This window comes from Nansenia antarctica (assembly GCF_963989245.1).
Source record: "Nansenia antarctica genome assembly, chromosome: 3".
Classification (NCBI taxonomy): domain Eukaryota; kingdom Metazoa; phylum Chordata; class Actinopteri; order Argentiniformes; family Microstomatidae; genus Nansenia; species Nansenia antarctica.
The window spans coordinates 52,931,540-52,946,904 of record NC_137688.1 but is presented as its reverse complement, the minus strand read 5'-3'; the positions used below and the strand labels follow the sequence as shown (position 1 = coordinate 52,946,904).

The window sequence follows — 15,365 nt, the reverse complement described above, 5'->3', positions numbered from 1 at the left end:
ATTTTAAATCTCAAACTCAGGAAGATTCAGAAAAATGATATCAAATAGCCATATCCGAGATTATATTTTTCTTTGCAATGGGGTCTTCATATCAGCGTTTCTTCTGAGAAGTATTTGTGAAATATTAGGTTAATTGTGCAATCTTTTAGTTTTTTTAGTTAATCAGCACCCTGACTAGGGTGTGCGTTATCTATTCTCTTTATCTTTTGTCAGAAAAAGCAACCTTGTTTTTTCATTAATCCTGGTCGGTTTGAAAATGCGGCTTGCAGATTCCATGTTTAATTTGAATTTAGAAGTAGGTTATTAGATGTCTTATTTTGGCACTTATGCACTGTAACTTTGTTCAGGAAGCACTGTGGTAATCATGCATTGTGCCAGTGTGGCTGGCGTATTTTGGCCAAGGGTAATGCGCTCGTGCTGGGCACCCTGTTTGTTCTGAAGCTAAGGAGCTCTAATTCGCTCTCAGATAACATCTAATTGCCTCAAACAAAAGCTCTGCCTCTCAAAGAGTGCGTCCGTTGACGGGGCCCGTTGCTGCCGCCGCCAAATATAAAGGAACCCGCCAAGTGACACCACTCCCCCCCACCTGCAACCTCCCCCTCTGGCAGCTCAGTCGACGGCTCCCCCTAGGCCATGCCAGCTCGCTGACACGTACAGATTAGTGCAGAAAAAAAGGAAAAAGAAACCGTCTGTCTCTTAGTTACGGCCTAAGCTGGAATGCATGGGGCAGGGTAATTACCGCCCAGTGAAGCTAACTGCCTGAAGATTTCCAGCCCCTCAGCTGGTTATGGCCACCGACTCCCGTTTAATCACTGCCTTTTTAATCTAATAAATCACGGAGAGGAAAGTAAACGCTGTATCCTCCATCTTAAGGGGTGACACCTATGCTCCTGGGGTGGGGTGGGGGGGTGGCACAGACAGCAAGCACTTCCATGTGTTAAACAAGCGCAGTTGTGTTGCATACATAATGTTGTCTCCATTTGTTACCCATGATAAACACCCTTTCATTGTGGTGTAAAAGAGAATGCCTCTTAAACAAATGTTTGTTTAGAAGGTGGCCTGAGCTGGTGTATTGAAATTGTGTGTGAGCCAGGTTGGAATTGTAATTGCCAGTATATTATGAAGATTCAGCTAGATAGAGGCTATATCTGTGTTCCATGTAACAATTGAGCTTGCTTAATGTCCATTACCTTATTTTTGGTACTACTGTGTGTACAGTTGAATATCTTAATGACATTTACGGTATGTTGTGTAAGGTGGCAAAAATGGTTCTGATTAATTTAGTTTCCAACCTTCTTCTCATAATTATTGTGATGACTGCAGGTTACATTGGCACTCATCAATCCTTGTAGACAAAAAACCTGCAGCTGATGCACACATCGATTGGATCGTTCAGAGGAGGCAATCGTGTTTCTCAGATGAAAACAATATATATGTTGAAGAAGCAAGTCAAGTAAAAGCGAGGGGTATCCACCTGTTTTCCTGTCCGCCCACTCAGGAGTATGAAAGATGGGCCTCTGAGCTCATCAGGGAGGGACAGCTGGGTAATCCGGCCCTGATCCATAGACCTCTGCTATCGCCAAATTTATTATCGTGGCAGGACAATGAGGGCACAATTAACAAACCTCCTAATATTGGCTAAAGAAATGGCCAGTAATGCAAACTGATATTTTTTTTTAAGAATAAAGGAGTAGCCATGGCTTAACGTGGGACCCAGGTTGTACGTTTTGTTTCTGTTTTGGTATGGCTGTCAATTAGTAATTACTTTCACGAAACCAGGCTTTTTCTCGCAATATTAGGTCTCCCGAAGTGTCTGCTAATGCCATCCATTCTGCTGAGAACTTACATGGCGAAGTCCTCCCTTCATATCGCCATTTTAGTTCACTTAACTTCCACTAATAAATATATATATAATATTTTATTAAAAATAAAATGTCAGCCCTGTTTCCATTTGGAGCCCCACTTCCACTACATTGTGATGGTAACTCCTCCTTAGGTACTTTTTCTATTTTCTCTTTGAATCTCAGAGATGCAATGGGGTCTGTCCAGGCTTTGAGTAGCTTGCGGATCAAAACCTAGAGATGAGGCAAATTAGCAATAGACCACTGTTTTGTCGTCTAATAATGTTTAGTACAACTGCACAAACAGCTAACTAGTAGGCTACGTTATCAGTCAGTTTGTGGCAAAGGTCCTGTTTAGTTTTCAAGTCACTATAATTTCTTAAACTAGTTTTGGCACAGCACTTCAAAATTCGAAGTTGGCCTGAACAATTTGTTTTTGGCTCAACTTTCAAATGCATGTCTTAAGTTTCTGCCCCAGCAGGTTAGTGATCCGGGGAGAGGCGAATTTGGCTGCTCTATCACTGGAAAATAAATATCATGGCAAATTTTTTTTATCATGTAGCTATTAAAAAATGCAGTCATCATTTGCTCTACAAAGAGACTTTGTCTCTGTCGAGACTGCTCTACATGAATAAACTGGATATAGTTGACATATCATGAGGTATCCTAAGATATATAGATGATATGGTTAGAGGGATATAGAGGGAGTACATAATTGGGAAATTACCTAGGCTTTTAATTGCCTAATTTTAGGCAAGATTCCACGTACTTAAATAAAGGTTGCAAAATTAGTTTGCTGTTAAACGTTGATTTGCTTCATCCATCCAAGTAAAGGTCACAATACGACATGTCACACTAAGTCATGCCGGAAATACTCTCGGAAAAGTAGGGAGATTATTATTTAACATATGCAGCTATCCATTGCAGCTATTCACATGAAATGAGACATTGGTATTAACTCAATAAAACGACACAGCTAAAGAAATTGTAACAATCCAATCCATAAAATAAGCTATGTGCAATAAAGTGGAATGACACAATAAAAATGTATTGAACACAGCAGTAAGAAAAAGCACTAAACAAGCTTATGCCACTAATGAGTTGTCCTACCTGTGCTAATTAGAAGTTAACCGAATACAAGACGTTTTTTTCATGACGCAATCAAACAGTGCAAGCAACCCATACTGTTCTGTGAATGAGACGAGCATTGAGTGATGACTGCCTATTGCCATGTCATATAATTACAGCAAACATGTCGGCATGTACGGCAAGGAGAGGCACATTCCGCCATTGACTTCCGTTTTCGATTTCCCGACTTCAAAATAAAAGCTCAAGCTAAGCGTTGTTGAAAATCAATGACACACTTGCTAGTCAAGAATTTTCTTTTCAGTGCATCCCTACAAATAATTTTTCCAAGACCTTTGTAACAAGATTGTTGAACAGCATAGTAATGGCACTGGTTACAGACTCGTAAATGTTCCTATAAGCCATTATCTGCAAGTGGACAGAACATCACTCAACCATCAACCGGCCATGCACAGGATTTCCTCGCAAGATATCTGACTGGGCAGTCAAAAGGTTAGTCAGAAGAGCAGCCCAAGAGCTAAGGACCACTCGAACAGAGCTCCGGAAAGACCCGGAAGCAGCGGGTACAGTTGTCTCCATTCGCGATCACCCCGGAAGACTCCATTACTGAAGAAAAGGCATGTTGAAGCTTGTTTAAAGTTTGCTACAGAACATTTGGAGAAGCCTGTAGATTACTGGGATAATGTAGTCTGGTCAGATGAGACAAAAATCGAATTTTCTGCAACAATACAACGCGCCATGTTTGGAGGACAAATGGCTCTGCATATGATCCTAAAAATACCATACCTACAGTTAAGTTCGGAGGTGGAGGCGTCATGGTATATGGCTGTTTCTCTTCACATGGTACTGGTGAAATCCAAATTATCGAAGGGAAGATGAATGGAGCCGGGACATTTGAGAAGAATCTGTTGCCATCCACCAGGATGATGAGAATGAGACGTGGGTGAATCTTCCAGCAGGACAACGATCCAAAACATACTGTGAAGGAGACTCTCAATTGGTTCAAAAGGAAGAAAATAAACGTGTTGTACTGGCGATCAAGATTCACCAGCGGGCCCTCCGGAATTTTCAAGATTAAAAGACTTTGTTGAAGAATGGGCCACAATCCCACCTGATCACTGAGAGAGATTAGTTTTTTTGTACAGAAGGTGTCTTGAAACTGTCATTGGAAACAAAGGCTTCTCCGTCAAGTATAAATTACATTTCAATTAGCGTGTTCAATACTTCTACTACTACTCCTGTGCCATTCCCCTTTATTGAACATAACTCTTTTTATGGATTGCTGTTACAATTTCTTTAGCTGTGTAGTTTTATTGAGTTAATAGCAATGTCTGGTCTACATTTCATGTGAATAGTTGCAATGGAAATATGTATGTTGAATTAAAAAAATGTGTTTAATACTTTCGTTCTCCCACTGTATATGGCAAAAGTCTTGAGACTTCCGTGAATAATGTGTCTTGCCATACAGATGCAGCATTTATGAAATTACACCGATTGGCCTAACCAGTCTTGTCAGATCCCCAAGTAGTGACCTCTAAGTAGTCTTAACTGATTAAACACACCGTTGCTCCCCCTAGATCAAGACAGGGCCCTCATTAGGGTCATTGACAGCTAGTTGTTCAAGTGGATGGACAAACACCTTTATGTGACAGGATATCCCTAACCCAAATGTTCTGACTTTTCTTCAGAAAAATGTGAATACATTTTAATGTTGAAAATTAATTACACTCGCTAGTCAAGCCAAAATATTGCAATGCAATGGATTCGGTGAGTAATCCCCCGTGCTAGTGTAGAGTAGTGGGGTTTACTCTCCGAATCCATTGCATAGCAAGTGTGTCATTGATTTTCAACAACGTTGACATTCACATATGTCTGCGTCACATATGGCCTCTAGTCATGGATCCCTATTTTCAACATAAACAACGGTTTTGTCCTCAACAGTAGTAGTTTCCCAATAAGTTCAGGCATTTTGCATGGCCTTTATCCACCTTAAGAATGCACACCTTTGAACACATTTTCCATTTAACAAAAATACCTAGACCTAACATCCTCCCCTAAAGTAAACGCATGGAGTCATAAGGTCAGGGGAAACACCCTTCAAGTGAGGAGGAGAGCCATCCTCTTCTGCTTGAGTAATTCAACTTGGGATCCTGACATCTTCATGACTGTTGTTTTCTGTGACTCAGTATTTCACCTCTTCATTGTTGTATCAGCAATTGCACAACTTCACTACCAATAAGTAGGTCTTAATCCCAGGACACAAGGAGAATAGTCCTCTGCTGACACAGCATAAACTAAAGTAACACTAGAAATATGTGAGATGATTTTTCTGTCTAACAAGCTCTTTTTTGAAGGTATGACTGTCTTCGAAACTTTGACTGCACACAATTTAAGGTGGATTCTGATTATCCTTTTCTTGGCCCAATTGATTAACTTATTTGAATGCCTCAGCGTCTATGGCAATGTCTTGGCGTCCACGGTAATTTCTAGTTATTGGCCATGTTAGCAGGCGAGATGGAGCTGGATTGTCTTGAAGGAGAGCGCCCTACCCCTCTCCGTCTTCTCCCCCCTCTCTCTGGGACCCTCTCTGGGCCCTGTGTGTTCCCTGCCCAGCCCTGCCCCCGCCCCCGCCAGGGGAGAACAGAGCAGGAAGAGCCTGATAGCCCGCCAGGCCTCTCCTCTGCTGAAGGAGCCTTATCTCTGAGCTGCACACGGCGAGGAGAGCGCATCCTCTTCCTGGGGCTCTGTGCTACCAGGAGGCAGTGGCTGGGGATAGGTGTGTTTACCAACCCTCCCTTCACTCATCAGATCCCTTCTGTAGTCGACCACCCCCTTGCTTTTCATACCAAACATGCAAACAGGTTGACATCATGCTATTGCAAGTAAGTCACTCTGTTTAAGACTGTCTGTTTGTGTGTGTGTGTGTGTGTGTGTGTGTGTGTGTGTGTGTGTGTGTGTGTGTGTGTGTGTGTCACGGTCTCTGTTTCGGTGTAAGCAAGGTAGTATTTTTTATTTGTGTGTGTGTGTCTGGTGAAGTCCAGCCTATGCTCAGCACAGCAGTTTTTCCCGTTGTGTTAGAGATAAGCCTAATGGATGTCCCTAGGCGGCGTGAGGAAGAACCACACACCAAGTGGCCACTTCCCTGATGAAGGGGAATTTCCCCCCCCTACTCTCTCCCTCTCTCTTTCACCCTCTCCCCCTAGCCCTCTCTTGAGAGTAATTTCACAGGCAGTTGGAAAGTGCCCCCCAGCCATCATCACAAATCCCTGCTACATGTTGTTCGACCCTATCAGCTGTAAGCCCCTATCCCCAGTCTAAACCAGAGGGGATGCCATTGTGCAACAACAGGGAGTATAGATTTTTCTGGGAAGTTAAAAAGTTTTGTCTAATGGCACCTCAACTGTAGTTCCATCTTTTCCTTGTTAGAAGTTGAGAGTCATTTGAGTGGACATCTGAGGTAGCAGGAAACTTTCAAGATGCTTAGAAATGTTAGTCACACACATGCAGATTATACACACACACACACACACATCATATATATATATATATATGGGGGAACACTTGTGGAGGAAGGACACTATAGCTCTTATACTTGGTAACTTGGAAAGTTTTCATACTCATTTCAGCAATATGTTGTTACTATAGATGTACCACATATAGTGATGCTCATAAGAATTACTTGAACAAGTCCTATATAGTGCTCAAATTTAAAATGTATGATTTTTATTTGCCTTATACAGTTACTACTTATTATAAGTATCCAGAATATACCATCTAATATTTGTCACAGATTTGAGTGATCCCAATTACATACTTTAAAGAGAGAGATGCAAAGAAAACATTCAATTGTTCACCTAAAATGTAGAAAGTGATTTATACGTTTATGCCAATTGATCAATGTATAAGTCCTTAAAACAATGCCTATACCTCCCCTTCCTATATGGAATAGTATTGACTATAAGCTGTGTTTTGGTTGGTTAAAGACAGAGACTAATGACCAGTAGGCTGCTTGCTCAAATCCCAGGTGAGCTACAGAGAGGTATATGTGAATCTTGCAATATTTGAATTGCGTAAGTATCCAGCTGCATTAACGATAAGATGAAGGGGGAAAAAAACTGCATATACTTGATGTGTATATTAATATAGCAACTGTAAATTATTATTGCGTTCAAATTGTCTATGTAGAGATATGAATTTGACTATAGAGCAATGGGAATCCCATATTTGCCCCCAGATCAGAGGACAACCTCCCTGTTAGTTGAAAATGCCATATTGCCCCTAGAATTGATCCCTTTTGTATTTGCACCCCATCCATTTGCTTGTCTAACTCTGACAACTAGCATCATGCTTTGCATCATTTAGTCCGAAACACAACGTCAAAGCATCAGGTGAAACCACATGTCTCACCCCTACATGGGGTTTACCCCTGTGTCTCCTGACTAAAGGCCAATGCACACAGCGTGCGATTTCTGTTGCACGTCAACATTCCATTTTGAAGTTTGAATGGAAGTCTATGAGAACATCGCATCTCAACACACACGGCCCCGATTTTAATCGCACGGCGAAAATTCGATTCCATTCATTTTGAATGGGACAAAGCACACGGCGTGCGAGTTTTGTCGCACTGTCAAATTTTGCAAATGTTGTAAAAGTTTGTGGTGCGACGGATTATTGCATCACAATGGGACAATTGGGAAAACTTCAACTGGTCTATCTAAATTAATTGAGTCACTCATAACGGGGAGAGAGACTGGAGCATACATTTTTGACTGTCTCCTTTTTTGAAAGAAGTTAAAGGCTGAAGGTCTGACCCAAAAGGTCTGATATAGTACATACACCTACGGTACATGAAGGGTTTAGTAAAAGTTCGTGAATGTATTAGTTTTATTAAAAAACAAAGATGAACCGGAAATTGTGTTGTATGACAGTGGTCTAGTCTATTGCAAACTAAAACTGTTACGTTAAAAGTGTCACTGATGTCAACGGTTACAGCTCGAAGTCGTGAGTTTAGAATGATAAGGTTTCTATCTCCGTTTAGAATGATAAGGTTCTATCTCCGTTTAGAATGATAAGGTTCTATCTCCGTTTAGAATGAGAAGGTTCTATCTCCGTTTAGAATTATAAGGTTCTATCTCCGTTTAGAATGATAAGGTTCTATCTCCGTTTAGAATGATAAGGTTCTATCTCCGTTTAGGGCAGTTCAGAGATATCGAGCGTCAAAGTTTTTACATTCCATTATGTTTTGTGAGATGGAACCTTTGTTTTTTATGAATTACTAACTCAAAAATGTCAACATAAGACAATTCTGCTGGAAGAATCACCCGAAGAAGGGGAATGATAACAACGACGTACCGACACTACTTCCGTTCCGTCCACTAAAGTCTTCCGTTCCTGTCTAACGATTTGGCTGTGTGTTTTGTGCGCTCCCTCTCCTGACATTTTACCAATACCCCTAAATCAGGGGACCCACATATTTTATCACAATATGTCCAGTTGTATCTTGTAGAAATTGTGGAAGCAAGGCAAGCAATATTGGTAGAGCCTATTGTAATCAGCCTGCCTGGTCCGACTACGTAACAATTGAGAATGGAATGTTGAGGTGCAACAGAAATTGCATCGCACGCCGTGTGCATTGGGATGCGATTTTTTATGATTTTCTCATAGACTTCAATGGTGTGAGTTGAAAATGGAATTTTGCGGCGCAACAAAAATCGCATCGCACGCCGTGTGCGTTGCAATGGAATGTTGTCGCGCAACAGAAATCGCACGCTGTGTGCATTGGCCTTAACGCATCTCAGGGACATGGTGTTTTACCTGTATCTCCTGACTAACACGTCTCACCCCTACATGGTGTTCACCCCTGTATCTCTTGACTAACACGTCTCACATGGTGTTCACCCCTGTATCTCTTGACTAACACGTCTCACATGGTGTTTACCCCTGTATCTCCTAACTAACACGTCTCACATGGTGTTTACCCCTGTATCTCCTGACTAACACGTCTCACATGGTGTTTACCCCTGTATCTCCTAACTAACACGTCTCACATGGTGTTTACCTCTGTATCTCCTAACTAACACGTCTCACATGGTGTTTACCCCTGTATCTCCTAACTAACACGTCTCACATGGTGTTTACCCCTGTATCTCCTAACTAACACGTCTCACATGGTGTTCACCCCTGTATCTCCTGACTAACACGTCTCACATGGTGTTTACCCCTGTATCTCCTAACTAACACGTCTCACATGGTGTTAACCCTTGTATCTTCTAGTTGTAGGCCTTGAAAAATGCCATCCTCGACACTTGTCTCTGTGGTAATGTACAACACGGTGCATTGTTCGGGGTGGCCCTTGGAGTTGGTATTCTTCAGGACAAATCATTATGCATTGAGTAGACCATTAGGAAAATGAAGACAAATGGGCCAGCGGAGTGGCGTGACAAAGTGTTGGTGCTGTACAGTTTAATCCAGACTGTACCTCTGTGGAGGCGGTGCTGATGGTGTCTGATATGACCCAACGGACCAGTTTTGTCGTCCGTATGAGATGCCACTGTGCGGTTGACGATGCTACTCTCTCTCCCACTGTTGGTTTCAGCTGCCTATTGTGGTTTATTTATGAGATTCCCATGATTGATTCTTTACTAACCTATGTGTTTTCAACATGCTTATTAAATCCTGAAATGAATTCCAGTGAAGACACACACACTATATTTCACATTCATCTCCTATGGAGTAGGCTTATTTTTCTGTCATCTTACAAACATTGGTATGCTATATGTAAAGCACTTTGAATTGCCCCTGTTGTATGAAATGTGCTATACAAATAAACTTGCCTTGCCTTGGTTATAAAGTAATTCTCTTTATTATTTTTTTACTTTCTATTTGTATTAATGGAATATGACATGAAAACATTGCACTTTAGTAGGCTAGTTGATATGAGTTGATTGAGATGTCAGTGGTTGTTTTGCGAAGTGATGGCAGTGGTGAGGCTGCCTTGAAGTGTGTAAAGGCACACCAGAGACAGGTTGGCACCCTGGCAGTGCTAGGGTGTGTATTCAGAGATAGTAGCTCTTGCAAGTTGTTTTGGGCAATTTGTGACTGTCCTAGTGAGTGGGTTGGCTACATTTTATTGCACAATAAATATCAAACATGTCAAGCTCTCATAGGCCCTGTGGTGTTCTGTAATGTTCTAAATGAAGTGTATACGTCCTTATTCTTATCTTTGTCTCTATTTCTCCTCTAGGATAACAGTGGTCAAGGTTCACCGGAGGAGAATGAGGAAACTCAGACGGCAACGACCCCTACTCTTGACGTTGAGTCCATCACCAAGACGGTGACCAGCACCCTCTCCATGCAGGAGTACTTTGCCCAGCGGATGGCTCAGCGGAAGAAGGCTTGTGGCAAGGCCTCACCGCCAGAGGTAGAGAGTAGTGAGACACGGGCCTCACACGACGCCATCCACAACACCACCGAAGAGACAGAAGAAACCAAATCCAAAAAGAAGAAGAAAAAGAAGAGAGAGGATGCAGAGGAGGAGGAAGTGGTGGTGGTGAAGGAGGAGTGTGTTTTGCCCCCTGTAGAGGAGTGTGAGGACCAAGAGCAGGCCTCTACAGAGAGGAAGAAGAAAAAGAGAAAGCGAAGGGAGAAAGACACCAGTGCCACCTCTGGCCTGGAGCAGAACTACGAGGAAGACCAGCCCTCGACTGACCAGAAGAAAAAGAAGCATAAAGGACTGAGTGCTGAAACAGAGATACTCAGTGGACTTGAATCCACTGAAAATATAGCTGTGGACCCTGAAGTTGTAAACAAAAAGAAGAAGAAAAGAAGAGAACAGGTTGAGGAGGTAGTAGTAGTAGTAGTGGAGGAGGAGGAGGAGGAGGAGGAGGAGGAGGAGGAGGAGGAGGTAGTGGTGGTAGAGGAGAAGAAATCCAAAAAGGACAAGAAGAAGAAGAAGAAGACCACGATTAGGGCTTGATAGGAAACCTCTAAACATTTTTGTTTCTTCTCCTGGTAGTCCCATGAACTCTTACTGCATCAGGTACCACTGCTGCTGTATGCCTCTGATCATAAATGCAAGAACATCGACATGCCGTTTAGTGAATATCTCCTGTCATAATTCACACATTTTATTATAAGCCTTTTTCTACAGAGTTTGTAGAGGTATTTTCACAAAGATTAATTGTATTCTCTTTAAATGGATAGTTCTAGGTATGCACCGAAATGAAAATTCTTGTCCGAAGCCGAATTTAAGGAAACGCTTTGCCAAATACTGAATGCCAAATACTGAATGCATTTATTTTGCCAATTGTTGTACCATTGCATACATTAAATGTTTTGCTATTATTCGGCTAAATAAATTCGGTGGCCGAACCTTCGGTGCATCTCAGAAGTCTGTGGGCAAAAGGGGAGAGTTCAATCCATTCTTTCGGTTTGTTTATGTACTCATCAGCAAAATTCTGCTAATAAGCTAATGATAATTTGGATGATTTAAACAAGTACATGATTTGATATATTTGGTTCCCTTTAGAATAATCATGTAAACTAAATCTATGCTCCACAATAGGATGTGCAAGTGCTTATAAGCTGCTATGGAGTTGTATTTAGTAACCTATTCTGATTCTTAAGCACGTATGAGATATTAGGTAACATGTAATTTGCATAGTATGTATATGACTGTTCCTATTTTTAGAAAGCGCTTCAGAAAGAGGTAGTAATGATTGATTGAATGATTTGTCAACTCCTTGCAGTTTAGATAAGGCCTTGATTCACACCTTACTGTATGTTGACGCCTGAAACAGGTGTATAAATGTTGTATTGCTATGTATGTAATGATTTGGGATGACAGACATTTTTGATGAATTGATATTCAAAAGGCCCCCTTATAGATAGGGGACCTTGGACAGGTTGTTTGACCAAAACTGTATTTTTTTTAACCAGTTGAAATCAAGCATTCAGTAAAGCCTATCAATAAATTACTTACAAAATGAGAACATTTGTATATGATGTAGTTTTTATTGTATTTATTTTTTATGTGTTTATGTATTTACATCTAATTGTGTCCATAAGAAATAAATTAAGACAATAAAGGTGACCGTAGTGATCAGGGATTATACATTCCATCCAGAAAATATATTCACAATAACTCGCAGTGTCAATGCTGTTCACAAGACAGGACAGCGGAGCAAGACTGGAGACAATACAACTAGTAGTAATAGTAATAGTAATAGTAATAATAATAATAATAATAAATAAATAAAAGTTTATTGCCATGTAATCAACTTGTTGGAATTTGGTATTTTTTGCTCTAGGCACAGGGTCAGCCATAGTTGGCGCACCTGGAGCAATTAGCCTTGCTCAAGGACACATACAGCTCCCTCCTGAGGCGGAGATCGAACTAGCGACCTTCTGATTGCTAACCGGCCTCTCTAGCCTCTAGGCTACCGCTGCCCCATGCCCACCCTAGAAGAGCAGTGTTATATTGTGACAAGTTGCAAATCCTTTTGTGGCTCAAACAATGTACATTCAGCGCATCCATATTGGCCACATAAGTAAATGTCTGTTTCTATAGTGTGTATACTGGTTATTTGTAGTAGTATTTCGTGTAATATCTCTAGTGAATTGTGTCGAACTCAGGCCATCGAACCATACCATTGTTTAGCTGGTTGATTGCCTTATCACATTTTATATTGATTGATCCACTATATTGTCCTCCACATCAGTAGTATCCTTCATTTTGCAAATACCAGTATTTGATTAGCAAAGAGCAGATACCAGTATTTTAGCACTGTGTGTATTGTTGATCTCGGTGATAAAACCCAGTAAACTTTTAACCCACAAGGGTCTACTGAATTAACTGGAGAACTGTGTTTCTCTGTCTTGAGCTCTATTCGCATGGGATTAGTATTATGTGGTGACCTCTGGTAAATTGGAATAATTACGGAAGTTGTCTGTGTTCTTAATCCTGTGTGCATCGGCCATGTCCGTAAAAATGGCTGTAAAAATTCCACCTCAAAATACCTACCATATTTAGCTGATTACGGCGGTCCTGTAATGATAGTAATGCTGTGTGATTTGACATGTCAGTGATTTGAGGTGAGTTTGTTTCCTCTTGGGTCCATCAAAACCATTACAATGAGCCTTTGAGACAGTCAATGGACCCCTATAACGTCTCTTGACACTTTAAACCCACCGTACCCTGCACACGTGATTTATGAGGTTATGAAATACTGTTGCTTTGACAGGACAGACAAAAAAACCTAACAAACTGGTCCTGTTTTGGTACGTGAGTGGGTGTTATGAGTCAAAGGAGGAAAAAGGAAACTGCAGCTGTCAGTATCACTCATCAACACAGCAGTCATCAATATCTGGGTGAAAAAGAATGAAAAGTAAATAATATGACTTGACTTGAAATCATTTTCCATGTGTATTGTTGTGGTAATGTTATTTGTGTAAATAAATGTTGCAGTTTAGGGATTTGTAATTAGCCTTTTTATGTTTAAAAGTTGCAGTGTCACTTTTCTGAGCTAAGTGCTAAGCTAAGCAACCATAATTCTTCATCCCAACACATGGAAATCCTTTTTCATAGGTTGCCCATCTTCCTAAATCAAATCAAATGTTATTGTACATTTGTATTCTTACGTACATTCTCTCTCATATACATACATACTCATGACTGACTCGTGCACTGAAATGAGCAAGTACACTCCCATTACTGTTTTGCAGCTCACACAAACATTCACACATGCAGATATTCAATCACACACACCTACATCACACAAACACACATGAACATGCACACACACACACATACATGCACACTCCAAAATATCAGGGAAGCAGGAGGAAGTAAAGGCCTATATATCACTGGTGTCGTGTCTGCTCTGTGCAATCTGGGGCATCAGGTGCTGTTTCCTGTTCCTGCGGGGGTAAGTCCCACACATAAATGTGGCTGACACCTCACTTTGATGGGCAAGACAGCCAGTTACTTATCCATGTTCACTATAGAAAGGCATAGGAGTATTCGTGTCTATTGGTTATAATTCAGGAATGACCACTAAGGGTAAGGATTTTAGTAAAAAGTAAAGGGGAAAAAGGAAAAATGGGATTAGAATCAGACTACTCTGAGCATTGGTTATGAGGATAGTGTACCACTGAGGACCTTTCCTAGTGGTTGTGTGTGTGTGTGTGTGTGTGTGTGGCCTACTTTATGGCCGCAGCCCAAGAGTATCCTGTCAACAGGAACTCCTCGGTTTGATATGCACTCCACTCCACTGACCAAAGAAGAAAACGGATTTGTGGTAAACTGAAAATCTCAGCTCTGTCATAAGCAGACTAGTTCAGAGGTTACTATAGTTTTTAGTATATATGGTGTGATTGATACGCTCTGATCTGGTTCATAAAATGATTGATGCCTCAAGGAGTCTGGGGCAATTATGTATTTAGACCCCAACTTTATTCCAGAGAAAATGAGAGTAAACATTGATAGAATATGACTTTAATGACTCATATAGGATATGTCTATAATGTTATAGTTTGGATCATAACTGGCCATTGATGGCAGGAATTCTAGTAATTAAATCAGCCTAACGCGTTGGAAAACGCTTTGGTTACGTCACCTAGTCTCGAGATTTTGCACAATAACTGATGCAGAACAGGTTTGATAACTTTTTTTTAAAAGACTGGGGTGTATTCTTTCTTATTTCTATTATTATAAGAAGAAAAAAAACATACTAAAAGGGTATTTCCCCATAATAATTGCATGCCTAGATTGTACTGTATATTGACTGAAAATAGTGAAAATAGTATTTTTTGTTTGCCAGCTTCTGATTCATTTGTTGACATTTTCCTAACGAATGAAATTCATTGCACATCACGCAGTGATAAATATGTTAAGGAACATTTTAATATGAAAGTATGATTACATATTTTAAGCACAATATAGGCTCTTCTATAGATGATACATAACTATTAGCTCATAATCTTCTTTTATTCAGCTCATTAGGTCTATTAACAGTTAGGAGTAAAAATGTTTTTATTGTAGCCTATGACGTGATTTAATAGTAAATGGTGTTGAAATGTTGTTCTCTCCTTTTTTCCTCGCAGGTCTCAAGTTGCAATCAAGGAGGAGCTGAGAGTCCTTCGGGGCTTTCTTTGGAACCTGCTCCTCAAATATAAAGAGCTTGCCCATCCACAAGGAAAGAGTGAATCACAACCGAGTCGTAGCGACCACACGGTTCCTCTCAAAACCAGCAGGGACATCGAGTACTCAGCTTAAATAATTTAAGAACATTCCATACAATATATTTTAGAAGTTGTATTTATTTATTTTTTAAACATATTCCTCACGACAGATATTATTGGTACAGAATCTAGAGAATAGGAACAAAGTTTCCACTGAGGACCCGTGAGAAGCGCAACTAAAGTTCTCTGAAAGAGCGC

General features: G+C 40.7%; 1 protein-coding gene across 1 annotated transcript in view; it reads left to right on the top strand.

The window, feature by feature from the left end:
- The window catches only part of pinx1 (PIN2 (TERF1) interacting telomerase inhibitor 1), a gene marked incomplete at both ends in the record, with an annotated part of 46,637 nt that extends 35,735 nt beyond the window's left edge, over positions 1-10,902 (top strand). Inside the window, one exon of the mRNA XM_080527373.1 lies at positions 10,171-10,902. Coding sequence (XP_080383499.1) covers positions 10,171-10,902 — 732 coding nt within the window. The remainder of the gene's footprint in view (positions 1-10,170) is intronic.
- Between the last annotated feature and the right edge of the window lie 4,463 nt (positions 10,903-15,365).